General features: G+C 43.5%; 1 protein-coding gene across 1 annotated transcript; it reads left to right on the top strand.

Moving 5' to 3' along the window:
• Positions 1 to 987: 987 nt before the first annotated feature.
• Positions 988 to 13,894, top strand: TMIGD1 (transmembrane and immunoglobulin domain containing 1). Its single transcript, XM_081162246.1, has 7 exons — positions 988 to 1,069; positions 2,875 to 2,978; positions 4,934 to 5,212; positions 8,390 to 8,668; positions 12,090 to 12,193; positions 13,205 to 13,245; positions 13,772 to 13,894. Exons 2-7 carry the CDS (start codon positions 2,897 to 2,899, stop codon positions 13,773 to 13,775), a joined length of 789 nt encoding a protein of 262 aa, XP_081018372.1. The 5' UTR covers positions 988 to 1,069; positions 2,875 to 2,896; the 3' UTR covers positions 13,776 to 13,894.
• The last annotated feature ends 493 nt before the right edge of the window (positions 13,895 to 14,387 follow it).

Genomic DNA, 14,387 nt, shown 5'->3' with positions numbered 1-14,387 from the left:
CAGAGAAGCGAACTCAAGCCTGCTTGGATGGTGCTTGCAGCTCAGTCATCAGGAACTGCTCTGAGCTGTGATTCTCACTGGAACACTGCTATAGAGAGGCGGTGTTGATTTATTATGCCCTGCCCAGCCCATATTAATCATAACAACAGTTACTGCTTATTAAGGATTTCCTGTGTGGCCCTTCACATGCTCTATTTCATGCAGGCCTCACAGTGACTTTGTAGGGAGGGCATTGTTATTCCCATTGTATTGACAAAGAACCTGAGGCTCATAGAGGTTAACTAACTTTTGGAGTCACACAGCTAGTCAGAAGCAGGTCTCTGATGTGCTTAATCAATGTGTTAAAATGGGCAAATAAACGCAAATAGTCTTTTATTCTATTCTTGTATAATTGGGACAATAGTACTTGCTAGCCAGATAAAATTCACATTGAAACAATACCATAAACATATGTACTTTTTAACCGGTAAAGTATGGTTATGCTCAGTTCCTAATTCTTGAAATTGTAATGCCAGGTCTGCCCCATCAGGTGAGGCTTCCGAAGGGTTAGAACTTGCCCCTGCCGTGGCTGGCTTGGTACAGCTTACACTGGCTTTGGGTTACCGGTGGGAAATAATACGTTCCCAGCATTATTTAGGTTGTGTGAAATCTCCCAATGTTTTGTCCGCTGTGAAAATCAAACCTCTCTTTACACTTACCCCATCACAGCTCTCAGGCTGCCAGATTATCAAAGCACAGTCACCTAGCTTGAGCATGACAGTGTTCAGTGAGATGAGCTCGGGCTTTCTTGGAGCAGTTACATCCCTGTTAGTAATGTCTGGTCCCACCTAGTAACTTAGGTATATGTACATAAACACTTCGATCTTAAGAAGATGTCTTTCCTAATTACTGTCTTCTCTAAGAATCCATAAAGAGAAACAGACTTTGAACCCAATTTAATTATTTACTTGACCTACTGTCATAAAGTGTTCAATTTCAGGTATTATAAAGATGGCAACAGGGAAAGGATTCGGGGTTCTCGGCCACAGGAACAACTGGCCAAGGAAGCCAGCCTCCCAGAGCTCAGCAGGTAAGTGGTAAAGGTGTGGAGCGAGGGAAATGCGTTTTGAGAAGTGGCCGTCGTGGCGGGGTGGCAGGGAAGGGGAGAACTCAACCTTCCTCCTTAAGAAGGGAACTTTCAGTTTCTATCGAGCACCTACTGTGAGCAGCGCTGGAGAAAACTCCGTTCGTGACCAAATTCTGAAATCATTGCTCTTACAACGCTGTCATAGAAATCTTCTTGGCAACATTGTAAAATTACAAAAGAATCTATATTAGTACTAAGTGTATCTTATTGAAATATTGGTGCAGGCTTATCAGCCAGAAGGGGTGAGCCTGGCAGGAACGAAACTTGCTCCTGTCAGGACAGGCCTGGGATGGGGACAAGTTGCTAAGGACTGTGGCGTAGTCAGGGACTAGAGGGATTAACAGCAGCTTCTTCTTTATGTGTGTTTTTTTTTTAGGGAGAGAGAGAGAAACATCGATTTGTTGTTCCACTTATTTATGCATCATTGGTTGATCCTTGTGTGTGCCCTGACCAGGGATCGAACCCCCAACCCTGGCCTATCGGGACAATGTTCTAACCAACTAAGCTACCCGGCCAGGGCCACAGAAGCTTCTTAAAGAAAGAGAATATTAATCTAGGCAGCAGGGTGGTTAAGAGCATAGCCTCGGGAGTCCTGGGTTCAAATCCAGACCCTGACATTTACTGCCTTTGGGATCTTAGAGAAATGACATCATCTCTCCAAACCTTTAGAAATGACCTCATGAGCATCGTGAGGGACTTAACGGAGGTTTAAATAATGTGTGTAAAGTGTCTGGCACAGGATCTGTCACATAGACAGCATTTCATGTGTGTTTCTACTATGTTCACAGTGGTACTCTTGCAAGGAAGTCGTAAATACATGTTTTTCCCTAGATGGAAATGGAAAATATTTTAGGGAGAGGGATGGCAACAGCAAAGCACAGAAAAGGCGGCCTTTATTATTCATTGTTTTCAGTCCACACTAGGCGAAGGGGAAGGAATATCACGAGGGGAGAGCGGGGGGGGGGGGGGTTAACACGGTTTCAGACCAGAGGCCGTGCTGCGATTGACTCTTTCCTAAGGTACAAACCGTTTGAATCTACGGAATTTGGAATAGTTTCAAAAAACTCTCTGTTAGCAGAGAGCAACTTTACAATAATGACCGAAGAGAGGCTTTCAAAACAAGATTTACTTTGTTCAAGGAGGGACCGTCTAAGAATGAAACAAGTTTCATTTCCCTTTCTGTGAAAATGACACATGTTCACTTTCTCTAGGGAAGGCTGGTTTCACCTTCCCCAGGGCTGCCCTAGAGCTGCCCGAAATCTTACAGCCTGTTTCCTTGTGATTTTTTGTTGTTTTAAAAAATGTTTTTGTGGGGTTTCTTTGTTAATCCTTACTGGAAGATATTTTTTTCCATTGATTTTTTGAGAGAGTGGAAGGCAGGGAGGGGAGAGAGAAAGAGAGAAACATCGATGTGCGAGAGACGCATTGATGGGTTGCCTCCCACACGTGCCCTGACTGGGGCCGGGCTCGAACCTGCAACCCAGGTACGTGCCCTTGACTGGGGATTGAACCGGAGACCCTTGGGTGGGACGGCTGATGCTCTAACCACTGAACCACACCGGTCAGGGCTTTAAAAATGTTTTAAAACCGAAAGCACTTTGAACTTAGCAGCCAGAATGGTATTGTTTGAAAACTAGAAATAGTAGCCTTATAACTGGGGTGACTCACCTGGGACTTTACTGTAAGTGCATTGCTCATAAACTCAGTGTGGCCCAAAGTACAGAACAACTGCACTCTTCCCCCCGCAGAGCCGGCGCGGGCCCATTCAGGATGGCACGGAGGGGCGGCGGCCTGCTGCAAACATGCAGACTTCTGCTCTCAGTGGTTTTATTTCTGCCACACGAAATGACAAGTAAGTTTATCTTCTTTTGCCTCTTTAAATAAAGAAAACTTTCTGATCAAAAATGATCGATGATGCCCGGCCGGGCGTGGCTCAGCGGTTGAGCGTCGACCTAGGATCCAGGTGATCAGGGTTCGATTCCCGGTCAGGGCACATGCCCGGGTTGTGGGCTCGATCGATGACTATATCTCATCATTGATGTTTCTATTTCTCTCTCCCTCTCCTTTCCTCTCTCTGAAATCAATAAAGATATATTAAAAAAAAAAAAATGATCGATGGCCATTGGAAAACTCCAAAATCCAAATTGGAATGACTACCTGGTTGGTATGGTTCAGAGTGCAGGTGGCAGATAGCAGGTTCTCATAGTATAAGCAGGGGGAAGTGTTTCATTCTCTCCAGAGCCACAGCCAGAATTTTTCTACATTTTAATGCGTTTTATTACTAATCGTATCGAAAATAGTCTTCCGGTGTTTATTTGAACATACCACTCACACGAAAATCTTTCCTGGGTTTGCTCCCCACCCGATCTGGAAGTAGCTTTCCCCCTCAATTTGAAAAGTAACACATAGTTGTTGTAAAAAATAAATTGGGAAGTATATAAAAGGATAAAGGTAAAAATCCCCCCAAATCCCATCACCCAAACATAAGCCATTCAACGTTTTGGTGTACAGTTTTCCAGATTAAAAAGCAAAACAAAACAAAAATGAAACCGAGGCAACAATCTCATTATTTTTTCCAATAGTTTATGTTTTTTTAAAGAAAAAGTGCATGTGTTTACAGGCTATATTCACAACTGTTACGTAGGGGCCAAGTTTCTGGTGGCTAAAGTCATTTTTTTACCTTTTGTTACTTGCTTCTGAACCCAGAAAACAAGGACCGAAATTTCGGTATGTTCCTATACATGGATGTTTCTAAAAATAAGAGGCGAAAACAAAGTGCTATGTATCCTGATCATCTGCCCCACAACAACTTGTCTATCCCGCGAATCACAGCAGTGTTGACATTGTTGTATTTCACTGCACTGCCAACACAATATGAAAACATCAGACATGGAAGAGCAAATTCCATCTTCTAATCAGGAATGTTTTCAAGTCAGCTTTTGGCCATACGCATTTTTGACATGTTTATAATTATTAGCGATGCAATTTACATTCTGCCTGTTGGCCTCACGCTACGTCTTAACTACTTTTTTCATTTTACTAGTCTTTTCCTTTGTATTTCCCCACCCCCACCCCCTTACTTTGCTACATTCAACTCCTTGAAGTAAACAAGTTCAATCTGGCAAGTATTTCTCCACTTTTTTCTCTATTTGTATCAATGCTATTCCATACAGGTAGAATTTTGTGTGTGTGTGTGTGTGTGAATGGAGTGACTCTGTACGTGCTGTTTTCTAACCCAGGGGTTCTCAAACTTCACTGCACATTAGAGTAATCTGGGGGCTTTTTAAAATCCCAACGCCCAGGTTGCACTCCTATCCGTTAATAAGAATGTCTGGGGCTGGGAGCAAGGCACAAGCAACCTTTTTAAAGATCTCCAGGTGATTCCAACGTGCAGCAGAACTTGGTGACCATCGTTTTAAGCATTTCCTTTTTTCAGTTGATGATGCATTATGAATCCCTTTTCCTTGTAAGATCATACAGGCTGCTACGAATATTTTAATTTGTTGCGAAGTCTTTCCTTGTACTGCTATAACATTTATGGTCATTTAGATGGTTCACTCTACTTTTTAAAAAAGATTTTTTTAATTGATTTTTTGAGAGAGAGGAAGGAAGAGGGAGAGAGAGAGAGAAACATTGAGGTGAGAACGAAACGTGGGTCAGCTGCCTCCTGCATGCCCCCCACGGGGGACGGGGCCCCTACCCTGGGACATGCGCCCCCACCGGGAGTTCAACCCGCAGCCCAACCAGCTGCGCCACACTGGCCAGGGCTGGTCACTCTGTCTAACAGTGTCTCTCCTGCACTCCCAGGCTCCGTGTTAACTGTGAATGGTAAAAGCGAGAACTATATTCTGAACACGCAGCTTGGCTCCGAAGAATCTCTGAACTGCGCTGTTCAAAACCACACCGGGGACGAGGGACTCCTCTGGTACCGGGAAGGGGGCGCAGTGGATTTGAAGTCTGAAAACACGGTCAATTCCAGCGCCGTCTGCGTGTCTTCCATCAGCGAAAGTGACAATGGAGTCACTTTTACCTGCAAGCTGCAGAGGGACCAGTCGGTGGCTGTCTCAGTGGTGCTGAATGTCACGTGTGAGTATAAGGAAAGAAACGGCTCGTCTGTGTCGTCTGCGCCACATTCAGTGGTAGCTGGAATCTGGGTCTAGAGAGTGTGTGCATTTTAACATTTGCTTGATGTGGCCTCGTGAGCACTGAGTTTGAAATTTGCCAGCTTGATATGAAATTTTATTTTCATTTTCTAAATTAAGAATGAGGGCGTTTCATGTTTAAAACCTCCAAAGATGAAGCTCTTCGGTGGCTGGGATGCAGGAACGGGGAACCCACTGGTGGAAGTATATGGTGTTAGGGGTCTTTCGGATGATTCTACGTAGGTGATCATGGTTGGGGTGGAAAGCTGACTCTACGTGAGGGGGGTGCAGGTGGTGGGGTGAGGGGTGATGTGGGTTAGGGCGATGGCATGGTCTGATTTGGTAGAAAGAGCTCTGGACTCAAGTTCAGCAAGCTTTTCTGTGAAAAACGGATGCCATCGCTCCTGAGATAAAAGGGTGGAGAAAATGCCAAAGAATCCAGCTCTGGGAAATGCTGGCAACCTGCAGCTTGAGTTTCCAGAGTGAATCATTTGCTCGTTCCTGGAAAAAGGAGTCTTGTTTTTTTATTTGCTATGAATTTATAAAATGTGATTTTTAAAGCAAGCTTCCTCTTGCATACTTTGATAGAATCTAAGACTCTCAAGGGCCCTTGGAGGTCTTGTAATCCCTATGACATGGCAGATGAGGAAACCGAGGCTCAGACTGAGGGCCAGAATGATCGCAGCTGGAGCTGAGAACAGAACACAAATCCCCAGGCTCCTAACCTAATGCTCTTCCCATTGTAGCTTCTTAAGGGAGACATGGCAGACATGCCAATACGATTTGGCGGCTTTAAAAAATGATTGTTGGCTTTCCAGCCTGAATTCACATTCAGAATCATCTTTATAGCAATTGCCTAAATGGTGTTGTTGCTAAACTCATATGAAAACAACAATTGGTCAGTGGTTCATAGTGACAAACTGATACAAGCTCATCAATCAATAAATCAAAATGAGGTCACAGAATTACAAGAATAGCATGCATGGTCCTGAGAAAGTATTATTATTATAAATAGCAGCTGATAATACACTATTTGGGAGAGCGTGACAGAAGCAGGTTCTTTCATACATTGTTGCTGAAAGTATAAATCGAGACTCCCTCTTTTGCAATATCTATCAAAATTTAAAGTATGCCTATCCTATGAAACCCAGCATTTCTATTCTAGGTGTTAACCTTGGAGAGACACATGCACATGTGTGTAGAGGCAAATACAAGCGTATTTACTGAAGCATTGGTTAACATTTTAAAAATGAAAACAACCTAATTCTCATCAAAATAAAATGATTGAAGAGTCATATATTATACTATAGCATTTTAAAAGCAATGAGCTAGATCTCTGTGACTCAATGTGGATAGATCTCAAAAACATCCAAGTTACTGAGAGAATGAAGTCCTGTATGTAAACCCTCCTAAAACAATACAATATATTTCCTATGGGCACATTATATGTAAAAAAACTACTTTTTAAAAAAAGATGCGAGGATTTATATCAAATGCATAAAAGTGGGTATCTCTCAGGAGTCAGGAAATGACGAGGGTAGAGTCAAGGAGGACCTGAACTTTGTCTGAAATGCATTATTATTTTTTATGTATTGATTTTAGAGACAGAGAGGAAGGGGGAGAGAGAGAGAAAGAGAGAAAGAGGCATCTCTTTGTTTGTTGTTCCACTTACTTATGCATTCATTGGTTGACTCTTGAGTGTGCTCTGACTGGGGATCAAACCCACAACCTTGGCTTATCAGGATGATCCTCTAACCAACTGAGCTACTTGGCCAGGGCCTGAAATGTATTATTATTTTTTTTTAAAAAAGAATACTCACGGGTAGTTGTTAATCTTAAAATTAATTTTAAATAGTTATATAAAAAGGTACAACTAATAAGACCTGTGGAACTGGTGGAACTGGTATATTTGGCAACTATGTTCTATATTCTAGCAGCTTCCTACATATCTGAATAACATGTAACATCCTTGTTGGATATGGTTACAGAATTCAAGCTCATTCCAAAGAGCAACAAAATGTCATTCTTCTGAGAGTTATTAATAGCACAGCCTACTCAGGGTCTAATTATTCAGTGTGCCGATTATACAAGCTCCCTTTCCCCGCCTTCTCCGCCTTTACCTCTTTCCTACAGCTCACTTTTCAAGCATTTTCTTACTCTTTTGCACTTTCGCCAGAAAATGCAAAGGGCGTAGAGAAGAGGGGAGAGTCAACTCAGCCATTTCTCCTCGTAGATGTTGGAAAGGCCTGGTGGGGATACGGGCTGGATTATTTGGTGCAGATAAATGTGTTCAACTATCTATGGGTCTACAATTGTCCTCATCATGAAGGAAGGAAGGATCTGCTCACACAGACAGATGCAAGGGACTCAGAAAGTCACGCTCACCTGCCATAGATGCCAGAGTTGCCACAACTGGAACTGGGAGGAGGGCATTCCTTCTAGAGGATTATTGAGGAAATGCAATTATGCATGGTAAATATGTGGCCAAGGCCAATGTGGTTAGATAAAATGTGAAAATAGAGGTTTCGAGGAGCGCTAAAACCACTACCACCACAGTAATAATATTGCTAACTAGCACCGTGGTAAATTCTTTCCAGGCATTATCTCATTTAATCTTCACAGCAATTCGTGAGGTAGCTGTTAGCCCATTTTTTAGATGAGGAAACTGAGTAGTTACTTAGCAGTAAAGTAACTTTCTCAAGGTCACGGTAAGCGATGTACATGGAATTAGAACCAACTATGATGACTCCTTTCTTAATGTTATTCTGTTTTATCCAACACTAGCACAGACTGGTTTATAATATTAATTCTCAGAGAGCCAAGACTCAAGGCTTATACTCTTGGGCAGCCTTATAAATTGGTACAGATTCATTATTATGTATCTGTTTCATGGTTTGTCTTCTTCACCACATTAAAAGTTCTATTAGGTTTGGAAAGGGATGTGTGTTATTTACCATTGTATCCCTGGTTCCTAGCCCAGCGCTTGGCACACAGTAGGCACTCAATAAATTTTTGTCAAATGAATGGTCGACGGCATGAGCTAGACTGAAGGAAGAGCTTGAACACTGACCTTAAACTACTGCTCATCTGCTAATTGAACCTAAATGCTTGAGTCTTGCAGTTCCTCCCCTCCTAAGTGGAAACGACTTCCAAACAGTTGAGGAAGGCAGTGCTGCGAAGCTGGTTTGCAATGTGCAATCCAACCCCCAGGCTCAAATGACGTGGTACAGAGACAGTAGAGTCCTGAACTTAGAGAAAAACCGTCACCAAGTCCAACAGACGAGCGAGTCTCTCCAACTGTCAATCACCAAAGTCAAGAAATCCGATAACGGAACCTACAGCTGTTTTGCACGCTCACCTCTGCAAACAAAGGTGATGGACTTTCACCTCATTGTCAAAGGTAACTCTCTTTTTATTTATTTTATTTATTTTAATTTTTATTTTTTTGAATCATATAAGGCATTTATTGAGAATGCATGCCAACCAATCTTTTAAAAATAATATCCAGCATGATGCGGAACACAGAATACACGCCCAGTAAATAGTTTTCGGGACAGCAAACGATGAAGACAGTTATGATGAGCAGCTAGGATTTTTTTCTTTGGAGGATTATCCCATTCAAGAAGTTTTCCACTAAGAATTCCTGTCCTTCCTTTTAAAGGAATGATGCCCATTTCTTCAAGGACACTGCTTTTTGAGCAAAGGCCCTTTTCTGGAACTATATGAGAGAAGGCGATTCTGGTAGCTTTTAGGGAGGACTGTTTCCATGCATTCTCCTGGGCAACAAGGGTTGTAAGAACTGGACTTTTAAGTCTAATGGCAAACAGAAGTCAGAAACACAGTGAAGAAAGATGTGGACTCGATACGAAAACGGATCTCTAAGATCACTCCTGACTATGAAATTGTGATGTATAGATTAATCAGAAGAGGGAGTGGGGGGAAGTTGGAGGGGGGGTGATTTCTTTCTTGGCTTTATGCTTCATCTACCCCGGTTTATCACCTCTGCAATACAGGAATAAATGAAGCTCCAAGTGTTTTTCCCTCCCCCTATTTCTTGTTCATACAAAAAGAGAAAGGTGAGATACCCGGTGTAGCAGATGCAGAAAATGCTCATGGTCTGGGGCCCGTAAGCTGGGAGCAGCCCAACAAGCCGGCCAGGCTCGTAGATCTTGTCATTTGCTCGCTCATTGCCTTCCCTGCCAGTTCCCAGGAGGCCAGGGGAACTGCTGCCAGAAGTGTTGGACTGACGTGACCATAGGGCTTCTTATTTCCTCCCTGCACCACTAAAGCGCGGTTGGTAGGGGCCTCAGGCCGTGCCATTCCAACCGGCTGTAAAGACCACACGCAGGGACTGGGGGGGGGGGGATGTCATCCCTCTTGGTTAAGAAGGAATTATAATTGCTCTATGTCACGTAAAAAGTCTACAGCGTGTGTGGCCAGCAGGAGGCCAGCTTGACAAATTGGCTTTCAGGTGGGCAGACTGCCGTCTGGGGCGGAGCGCTTCCAAACCAGCTTGTTTTTCTTATTTCTTTGTGCCTCGTTCGTCGCTGGCTGTTGGCAGCACCGAGCTCTGCTGCTGGCGGTCAGGCCAAACGCCAAGTTTGCCATGAGCCTCTCTCAGCAGCTCGGCTCGGTGGGGTAGTTTCAGCGAGGCCATGCAAACCTGCAGAGGACATCACGGATCTTTTTTCTCGGGCACAAGCGTTTGGCTCACGTGTTGGGATTGTTTTACCATAGGAACATGGGAGGAAAGCACCAGGTCTGGTTGCAGATAAGAGAGCAAAACAGGACAAGGGGAGAGACGCAGTTACACTTGCCAAAGTCACTGTAACCTGAAAATTGGAATCCAAAGCGAGCCAGTGGGCCAGGCAGTTTATTTCAGCTTGTTCACAGCGGGAAAGCTGTTACACGTGGCTTCAGTGTATTCCAACCTGTCCCTGGATTCTGATTTCTTTTCCTAATTGTCCCGCTGTTGCTTCCTCTCCATTTCGACATCTGTCCCTGGCACTGCAAGTAGAGGGGGTCCCCAGTAAGGTGGAGGTCCCTTGGTAAGTCCCGGGGCTGGCAATTGCAGAGCCAGGGCTTATAAGAAGGCCCACTGAGCAGTTTCTCCAGAGGGTTGGTGCATCCCACGCCCTCTCATGAGGATAATTTCTAGCAACAACCAAAGAGCAAGAGTAAAGGACTTTTAATCCATTTACTTCCCAAACTTATCCTGAGCAGGAACTGAACAGAAATGGAGAAGAAAATGATTAAAAGGTAATTGGTTAGTGTGTCATACAACTATGGAGAAATAAAATCTATTTCATAGTCTCGAGGCACATAGGGCTTGGGCTTTGAAATTAGATTTATCTAGAGACTCTTCCTTCCCCTCCTATACTATCTCACGACCCCGCGTCCTTTATAAGACTTATCTCAATCTGTAGTTTTTGTTTAATGTCTGTCTCCCCCACCAGAACATGAGCTCCAAAAAGGGAGAAGCCTTCCATGTCTGTCCTGTTGTTTTTGCAAGGCCGAGCATAACACCTAACACACAGTGGTCATTCAGTAAATGTTTGTTGACTACATCTCTCCACAAACTCAATTGTACAATAAACAGTACACTCTGAAGTCCTAAAATGTTATCTTAACCAGGATTGGAGCCTTTCCCCTCCTACGGTGGCATCAGATTCTAGGGGCTTAGACAGGGGTTATTTGAAATACCTTTGTTTTGAAAGTTTCATCCCATAGCATAGCAAACATAGTAATATGGAGCCCATTCCATATACTTTTGAAAGAATTTTTATGACTTTCGTACATTTTGAATTTTATCATAAATAAATCATTAATGTGGTTCTTAAGGTTTAAACAATATTATTATTTAATAGGTTACAGTTGATACAAAGTTACATTTTATAGATGTTTAAACATTTATTAATTTTGAATAATTTTGCCACCTCTTCACATTTTAGAACCAAAACTTTTTTAAGTTCTAATATATTTTCATAGGCTCTTGGAAAGCTTGCAATCGCAGTGAGCGCTCCACCTTTCCTCCAGCTGTGCCCGTGGCCCCTGATGCGCAGAACAGCTCTGAGCCCATCTGATGTTCAGAAAGCAAGGGAATGGGCGTTCAGTTCCAGGCTGTCCTGGTGGCTGCTGACCCCTTCCTAGTCCAAGTTAGAAACAGACTCTCTGTTCTTCCATGTCATTTAGAAAGGAATGAAAACCTTTGCCGAGGCTGGGAAGGCTGGTGCTTAGAGTCCTACTTGCCTCGGGGCACCATGCAGCCACCTTCTAGGATGTCTTGTCACCTGCTTGGGGCACTATCACAGTATAGCTCCTGGGGCCCACAGGCCTCTCGCCCCTGAGTCCAGTGAGCTCTTCACCTTATCTCTTCTTGCCCTTAACACTTTCCTCCCTCCCTTTCCCTCTCTGGGGCACCTCCTGATATCTTTTGGACTTTTCAAAAGGCGGGAAAAACCATGGACTTCAGCCTACTTCTGCTTTCTGCACGGCAAAAATTATGGATGAAGAAAGCACAGAATGTCCCGACTACCTGCTTTGGGGGAGTTATTCATATTACCAAAATCTACCCTTCCACAGAGGAATGGATTCACAACCCGTCTCTGCACGTTACTAGTTCTGTGACGTTGGACACGTAAACTAACCTCTCAGGGCCCTGTTTCCTTGCCTGTAACGTGGGGACAGTAATACCTACCTCTGGGGATCGTTGGGAAGATTTAATTAAGAGGATGGTATAGCTAAAGTGCGAGGCACCATGGCTGGGACATATTAGAAGCACGTAAATGTCAGTTCTCGTGCTGTGTTTGCGTTTCCAACAGACAGAGGTTCAACTGTGCCCATAGAGCCCATTATTGCTGCAACCGTTGTGGTCTTTCTGACGCTGTGCTTCGGACTGGTTGCCAGAAGACAAAGAATAATGAAGGTATCTAAGTGTTCTAAGCTATTAGGTAAAAAGTCATCTAAATAAAAACCAAGAACCAGCTACATGAGTGACTAGCGCTGGGAGCCATCCTTGGACAATCTCTACCATGTGGTCTAAAATGGAAGTTGCTTAAGGGGATAAAAATCGATGGTATATTATGAGTACAGATTTACAAAGAATGGAGGGGCATATGGACAAGACCTGAATGAAAATTGCTATAGTGTTTGGGGTAGGGGATTTGGGGCTGATTTTCCTTCCTTTTAAATTTCCCTTTATTGTTGTGGTGGTGTCTTCAGTTCAATAAATAAATAGAGAGAGGAGCATCTGCTCTGGATTCACAGATCTGCATGGAAAGGAAGGCACTTGCTGCTGACCTTCTGAGTACAGCCACGTGGCCCCCGGTTATGGTGGGCTGGAATTGGAATTGCTGAATGGGTAATCTTGCTGGTTAGCATGGTGCATAGGTTAGTGCCAGGCATTTGACTCCAGGGTTAATCCAGTGCCAAAGGGAGGCAAATATGGCAGAAAGCCTCTCAAGAAAGGTGAGTGTGGCCTAGGCTGAGGTCCTTATCCAGCAAAAGCCGTTCTTCCTGAAACATATGGTAACTGGATATTATTTAGGGCAACACTCTCTCCCAAGAAGAAATTCACCCACCCCCTGTTCCAATCCAAAGCAAATTTTTTTCTCCAAAAAAAATTTTTTAAATCACCACAGAACAAAGCAAGAAATATGCAATTACGTATGAATCCTGGAAGCATTTTGAATTAAGAATTACATCTTCTCTACATTTAATAAAAATAATTAATGTAGCCAAAGAACTAAGGCCTGGGCCAGTACGGAGGTGGCTGTATATTCTAGCCACCTCTGTGTTGGTGTGTAGTTTTGTAGGTCAGAGATGATCAGACATTTGGGTTTCCTGTTCCTTGAGCCACCTCGATGCATTTAAAATGTTGATTAATGGGCCTTTAAAAAGCCAGAAAACTCATTGCCTTTGTTATGTTTGTCTTTAGCTGTGCGTAAAAGGTGAAGATCCTCAGAGAGAAACAGCTCTGTAAGTACTCTGGGCCCGATGACCTGCCGTAAGCAGCATCCTAGAGCCCATCCCGGGCAAACTCCTCCAGCGATGGGAGGTGCTGGGACGGGAAGGGGTTCAGCGGGTAGAGGGTGGGGGAGAATCTGCCTCCTCTTTAGAGTAAGACAGACGGGTGAGGCCGTTTGGAAGGTCGCCTAGAACTGAGACTATCTTTGGTCTTAAGCCTGCTCTCTCTTTAAACAACGTTGGGCTAATGCTTGTGCAACTGCATTTTATGGCCCCACGGAGGGTAAATGACTGAGGGGCTTCCCCGAGGGGAGGCCGCTGCTGTGTTTTCCTTCCCGACAAAGTCAGAAGCCGGAGCCCTCATCCTACGTCCTGCCTTCTCTTGGGAGCCTCCTTTGTTCTCTTGGCTCCAGCGTGTGTAAAGCGGACAGTGGGCAAAAAAGAACAAAGGCATTCTTTCCAAAAGTATGAATTTAATTTTGAATCTTTTTCTTATTGTTACGACCGTCGTTATAATTCATTTCTTGGTTCATTTCAGATGAGGAGGCTGAGATGCCGGCTAATACAGCGAGAAGGGTGCAACAGGACCTCCTTGATTTGTGTAGTCCCGTCTGTATTTATTGCTATTATTAAATCCACTCCTGTCAAATTGTCAGAGGTTACGAAGAAGTGTTTCATTAAGCACTAAACAGTAGTTGTTATGACTAATTTGATATCCTTCTTGGGGAACATTTTTAGGGAGAAAAACTGTTCAGAATGAAAAGTAAGATTTTATGTCCTCCCCTCGAAGAAGGGTATGTTCATTGAAATTTGTTCCGAAAAGGTAGGTAAACCATTTACCATTTAGAATATATTCTTCTGGGTAGGAGATTAGCAGAGCTTTGGGTTTCACGAATCAGTGCAACACCACCCCAAAAAAGTTATGGGGCAACTCAGAGTGATCCATTTTTTAAGTTGCCAAGGAAGCCTGTAAAAAGATACCAGTTATCATTGACTTTCACCCTTGTTTTATAAAAGAAATATTTGAGGACTAAAAAGGGAAGGATATAATCTCAGAATGTAAAAATGGAAGAAATTTAGCGCTATGAAAAACTCAGCATACGTTCTTATTTTCCTCTCTCCTCACGACTTGACACACATGAGAACTTTGTGGA

This window comes from Miniopterus schreibersii, assembly GCF_964146895.1.
Source record: "Miniopterus schreibersii genome assembly, chromosome: 16".
Lineage (NCBI taxonomy): Eukaryota > Metazoa > Chordata > Mammalia > Chiroptera > Miniopteridae > Miniopterus > Miniopterus schreibersii.
Note: the sequence above shows the minus strand (reverse complement) of the source record. Positions and strands in the feature narration are given on the sequence as shown.

Bases quoted from the DNA above. Each gene is read 5' to 3' on its own strand.
- TMIGD1 (XM_081162246.1), top strand. From the start codon at position 2,897: ATGGCACGGAGGGGCGGCGGCCTGCTGCAAACATGCAGACTTCTGCTC. The intron at 8,669-12,089 runs GTAACTCTCTTT...CGTTTCCAACAG, and splicing joins CTTTCACCTCATTGTCAAAG to ACAGAGGTTCAACTGTGCCC. The intron at 12,194-13,204 runs GTATCTAAGTGT...GTTTGTCTTTAG, and splicing joins GAAGACAAAGAATAATGAAG to CTGTGCGTAAAAGGTGAAGA.